Source organism: Pollicipes pollicipes, unplaced genomic scaffold (genome assembly GCF_011947565.3).
Source record: "Pollicipes pollicipes isolate AB1234 unplaced genomic scaffold, Ppol_2.1 Scaffold_4881;HRSCAF=5763_pilon_pilon_pilon, whole genome shotgun sequence".
Taxonomy (NCBI): Eukaryota; Metazoa; Arthropoda; class Thecostraca; order Pollicipedomorpha; family Pollicipedidae; genus Pollicipes; species Pollicipes pollicipes.
This window is the reverse complement of record NW_023596576.1, coordinates 18,489,011-18,494,849: the sequence shown is the minus strand read 5'-3', so window position 1 is coordinate 18,494,849 and position 5,839 is coordinate 18,489,011. Positions and strand designations below refer to the sequence as shown.

Sequence of the window (5,839 nt, the reverse complement as noted above, 5' to 3'; positions counted from 1 at the left end):
TCGAGTCGGGCACCTGCCCGGTGAGGGTGAACGCCAGCTCTGTGAGAGCGCCGAACGCGCCTGCTGAGACACACGGGTCGAGTCGGGCACCTGCCTGGTGAGGGTGAACGCCAGCTCTGTGAGAGCGCCGAACGCGCCTCGCGCCTGCGCCGTGTAGCTCTCACTCAGACCGACGGCCAGCTTCAGGTAGAAGCCGCACATCTTGAGCGCCTTCGACAGCGGCCGGCTCTGGTCACCGCCAGACGCCTGCGGAGCGGGTACAACGTTGCAAGCTGCGGCACATGACAGAGGATGAAACATACGTTAATGTCATTGCAACACCAGGGTCCATATTCAAATGAGTTCATGGACCACAAACGCTGAACGGATTATGCCCGCTGAAAATCCTACTTGCATGCGGTGCTGTATCCAGTGCTCATGCGTGCTCATCTGCGCGCATTTTGATTGCAAACACCCCACACAGTTTGATGGCACATAGTGAAATTCTGACACTTTAAGACTTGCGCTGTGTGGTGCAAATAAAACACAACCCGGGAGCGAAGCATGCCCTCAAGCAATTCAAGTGCAAAACGAGGCGTCGGTTACCATGTTCTGAACACCGTGTAATTCCGCTCTCGCGGGTTAACAAACGCCAGCCGTTCGCAGGCCGCCACAGGGCGCCGTTCTGACCTTGTCGGCGGCCGTCTGGCGTATTTCGGCCAGGCGGTCAGTGACCTCGCCGGCCATGAAGGTCAGCGCCCGTGGCAGGTCGGCGCTGGCCGGCAGCCGCTCCGGCAGTAGCTGGAGCAGGCGCAGGTAGCACTTCCAGGCCTCAGCCATGGCGCGAGCGTCCAGCCTGGTCAGAAGGCGACCGGTCACCGCCAGGTCGTCACAGACTGCCGAAGGTGACACGCTGTGTAACATGCGGCAGAAGGGCCACGCGTCGCACATTAGCAGCGGACGTACAGTATGTTACACTGGCAGCATGGATATACGGCATCATATACTAAAAGCAGGGGAAGACTATGTGACATATGGCAGCTGATGGTGCACAGTTTCACATCCTCATGACAGGGGTACCCTGTGTCATGCACTGCCAGCAGGGTGTGCAATGTCACACACTGGCAGCACGGGTTACTGCTGAGCTGCTTAGGGGATACCTCGAGGTCATTTACCGCCCTCTTCGAAACGTTTTCCTTGTTACGGTGCAATGGAGTTGTCATTATTTCAGTCACATTCGACACCTTATATTGATCTATGCACCAGTATTTGTATCCAATTTGGGACGAGAATGTGATTGCATAACGTGTTCTACTCCACAGCGTCGGCCCTGATCCAAACCGTGAGAAACACTGACAGGAGCGAACATCATCCCACACAGCTGACAAGGTCACACAACACAGGACACAGCCGACAAGAGAGCACGGCAACACAAATATTCCAGCACACTGTGGAGCGCCACCAGCTGACAGCCGGAGCACACAGCATCCGATGGTGACCACGGAGCCAGCACAGACCGGCCCAGATCCACCTAAGCTCAGCACAGACAGGCCGAGACTCACCTGAAGTCAGCACGAACCGGTCCAGACCCACCAGACCCACCTGGGGTCAGCACGGACCGGTCCAGACCCACCTGGGGTCAGCATAGACAAGCCCAGACCCACCTGAGGTCGGCACGGACCGGCCCAGACCCACCTGGGGTCAGTACAGACAAGTCCAGACCCACCTGAAGTGAGCACGCACCGGTCCAGACCCACCTGGGGTCAGTACAGACAAGTCCAGACCCACCTGGGGTCAGCACGGACCGGACCAGACCCACCTGGGGTCAGCACGGACAAGCCCAGACCCACCTGAGGTGAGCACGGACAGGTCCAGACCCACCTGGTGTCAGCACGGACCGGCCCAGACCCACCTGGGGTCAGCACGGACCGGCCCAGACCCACCTGAGGTGAGCAAGGCCATGTCGTCCTCGGTCAGACCGTCAGAGGTGGCCAAAGAGCTGCAGAGTTGATGGAGGTGTGCCTGCAGGGTCGTGGCGGCGCGGAACAGCTGTGTGAGCGGCTCATTCACCGACTCCAGCACGCTGCCGTACATGCGCGGAGCTGCGGTATACAACAGACAGGACCATGGTCACCGACTCCAGCATACGGCCGCACGCCCGAGGCTTGCGGTACATGACAAGGGACTGCAGGTGATCTGCAGACTTAGTATCACATAAGCATGCATAAATATACTAACATGCAGCACAGATCAGCATTTAAAAATTCATGCTGTAGGGTGTGTGGGATGTAAATATAAATTCATGCTGTCGGAATCTTGGCTCTCTGGCATCCCCATACACAATTCATGGGTGCTAATCCATCGCTTTGTGACCCCAAAACCAGACATCTGACCAGCCCAGCCCATTTGTCAAGCCTGTGGCATTTAGATCCTGGGTTGATCGCCACCTGGTTCAATGCTGATTGCCTGATTTTGAGCAAGGGGGGGGGGGGGCAACCGGCAGTAGATCCCAAGCTGGGGTGCAATGGCATGTAAAATATTGACATCCCTGCCACCCAAATGGCTGGATATTAGAACACTGGCACAGATGGTGAGACACAGACTAGCCTGACTGAAATTTCACAAATTTTGTTTTTGGACGTGACGATACATGCAGGGTTACGTTACACATAATTAGATTACGGATGATGGTAGAAAGACCAATTCAGACTTTATGCACCATGCAATTACAATTTAGAAGTGCATGTGTGTGTGTGTGTGTGTGTGTGTGTGTGTGTGTGTGTGTGTGTGTGTGTGTGTGTGTGTGTGTGTGTGTGTGTGTGTGTGTGTGTGTGTGTGTGTGTGTGTGTGTGTGTTTCATTTGGGCTTTAAGACACACTCAGCTGCTGAGGCTATATGACGTCGCCTGCCTCTCACCCTGGCAGGAATCGCGAGCATTGCGGGGGATCGAACCCCGTACCTCTGGTTTCCCAGACGCGCAGTCGTTAACGCAGACGCGTTAACCACTACACTACTGGCACCCCATTAGAAGTGTGAGTAGCACTACCATACCATAACATTTGGGAACTTGTAGGGCAATGGGGATGGGATGAACACCTTTAACAGTACCTGTCCTGGCAGTGTGAATAAGTAGCTTTGAGACTGTGGAAGGCATACTGTAAAAGATCAGTCATCAAAGAGGAGGATGTCCATTCCTTGTCTTGTGCACATAGGCAGCAAGCAGAGATGCAGCCCAAAATATGAATGGGAGTCTGAAAATGGAATAGCAGTCACCAGGTTGAACTGAAGGTGTACATAATATAGGCACTGCATGCTAACCATGATGTACATCATATGCTAGTTTCTTATAGATCCCAATTTCAGACCATATTTATAAATGGGGAAAACACATGTGCATACCAAAAAAATATTTGTGAGTAAAAATGGAATGCAAAAATAGCCTCACAAGTTGTGAATGATAAGCTTACAAAGATGGTAGAAAAGGGAGATAAGCAAAATGCATGGTTACTCTTACCCAGATGAGTTTCAAAACTTCTTGAACATTATCCCAAGCCTGTAAAGCCTCAAAGGCACTGTCACATGCTCTTATTGCAGGTGGGAGCAGGATTTTAAACATGTTTTTAGCCTCTGATTCAGATGCCTTAATAATTGTTTTCTGAATAAAGGCATCAATGATTTGTGCTTGAAGAACAACATCACATGACTCCAAATGTCTGGGCACTTCATCCTGCAGCTCCTTGCATCTTGCATGCACTTGATGTTCCTCCAAAGTTTTTAGATGTGCCAAGAAATCACTTGCCATCCTTTTGCAGGTACCTAGAACATCACATGACCAATGAGATACTGGCACATATACACTTGTGGGGCAACCAATGTGGTATTGATATATCATTGCAGGCATAATAAATACAAATGGCAGATATAACAAAACCAGTCATGGTGCACTAATAATATTCATATTAGTTTACACTGTTATATTACACTACACTGTCACCTTAGCCTACACTGTAATGAACCAACACAACTGCAGTGGACCGATAACAACTATTACGCACAATTACAGGCCACCATGCTGATAAGGCATAGTTTTAGAGATTACTTTTCAGGCCCTTATGACAATCAGAATCATTTTATAATTTATATATGCACAGAAAGCTAAACATCTTACCTCACTAAAGCAGGAGTAGATATTTAATTGCCCAGATCTGAAATTGACTTATTCCAGTTACTTGTGTGAGACCTTTTCTAAGATTGACTTGCTTAAACCTTGCATTACAACCAAAGGTCAGGAAACAAAATTATGCCATTTTTCATTTGAAATGAACTGATGATATCTCACATGTGGCTATGTTTGCAGTGCATTCACACATCAAACAATGGCACTGATCATTGATTGTCAGAGAACCAGCTGAACATAAGACCAAGCTCATATTATGATTAATCCCAGGGAAAACATCACAGGAATCAATTTGAAATGACCAATCATTTACATACACAAGCAAACCTGTACAAACTACATGTTACTGACAAATATAGTTATATATTGCTCAGGGGTGTGCCTATCAGTTAAATAAGGGTGCAGTGGAGGAACAGGAACAGTACATGAATGAGGACTGCATTATATAAGCTTGAGAAAGTTGGTCATCCATCAGGCAAGGAAAGAAGGCTTGAGCAAAGTGTAGAGTAACCAGTCAAATGAATGTTCAGTGAAACAAAAGAGATAGTAAATGAATCAAGGCTGTGTTGTATATGTTGAGAAAATTGGTTATCTCTGCAAGGGCAGAAGGTTCACACAAAGTGTAGACTACCACATAACAGCTTATGGTTCAGTATGTGCTTGACCATCTGGTTACATAATTTAGGCTCCTAAATACAATGCCAGCACATTGAATAAAGAAACCAAACTTATCCAGAATGCTGACCTGCATACACTTACCTATGGCCTGTGCATAGCAACATAAACCTATGACCCAATAGGTCTATGAGCCCTTCACTCCTATTAATGGACGGTAAGAGCCGTATCTGTAGCTCAAAAAGAACGCCAAAAATTTAGTATGCTACCATATCTAGTACTGGCAGCAAGTGCCATTCACCATTGAAAGAGAATCTACTTGTTCGCTACAAGTTTAATGACTGCACTGTACTGTATTGTGCTAAAATTACCGAGTTTCGCTGTAAAGCAACACCCTTCCAGCATAATTTTTTTACTCCCTCCCTCTTCCCATATTTTATGCGAATTTGTCGCTCCTACCTGATATCGTCTCACCACACATACCAAACACATATTTCCCTTCCAGAAGTTTTAAATTTGTATTCATAACCGAGCTCACTTAAAACTTTCAGACATAAACAAGGCTCCACATAACCTGGGCATCTATGGTTACATCCTACCCACCCTCCAAATCGGAGGGTGTATAACCCCGATGCGTAACCACCCTCCGATTTGGAGGGTGAATATGCCCCATGCGTGACCACCCTCCGATTTGGAGGGTGTATGCGCACTGCCTTAACTGAATGTTGTCTATAGTTGCCATGGGTTACTGGCTGGCAAATGACTGTACTGTAAATGTGCACTTTATCTCTTAACTCAGGAACCCTCTAAGCTGCATAATAAGTGGAATATAAGGTAGATATCGGTTTTCAGCAAATGGGCAGACAATCCTATTTCAAATGCGCGGCCAACAAATGCCAAACTTTAGGTCCTCAACTATGCAAAACCAAACCGAAATGGATGTCTTCGCTGCAACTGAAAAGGCAAGTGACGAAACTGGTTTTGCTGCCATCCATAAGTTATGTTACGTTTCATGGAGAGAGATTGTTTTGTGGAGCATACCCGCTATTGCCCTTGACAGAGACTAAC

General features: G+C 48.2%; 1 protein-coding gene across 1 annotated transcript in view; it reads right to left on the bottom strand.

Moving 5' to 3' along the window:
* LOC119100077 (uncharacterized) overlaps window positions 1-5,460 on the bottom strand; it is an 8,232-nt gene extending 2,772 nt beyond the window's left edge. The window contains exons 1-7 of the mRNA XM_037223191.1: window positions 4,916-5,460; window positions 4,148-4,184; window positions 3,494-3,795; window positions 3,088-3,230; window positions 1,923-2,062; window positions 670-875; window positions 14-246 (exon numbers count right to left, since the gene is read on the bottom strand). Of these exons, the coding sequence (XP_037079086.1) occupies window positions 14-246; window positions 670-875; window positions 1,923-2,062; window positions 3,088-3,230; window positions 3,494-3,781 (1,010 nt within the window). The 5' untranslated portion in view covers window positions 3,782-3,795; window positions 4,148-4,184; window positions 4,916-5,460. The remainder of the gene's footprint in view (window positions 1-13; window positions 247-669; window positions 876-1,922; window positions 2,063-3,087; window positions 3,231-3,493; window positions 3,796-4,147; window positions 4,185-4,915) is intronic.
* Between the last annotated feature and the right edge of the window lie 379 nt (window positions 5,461-5,839).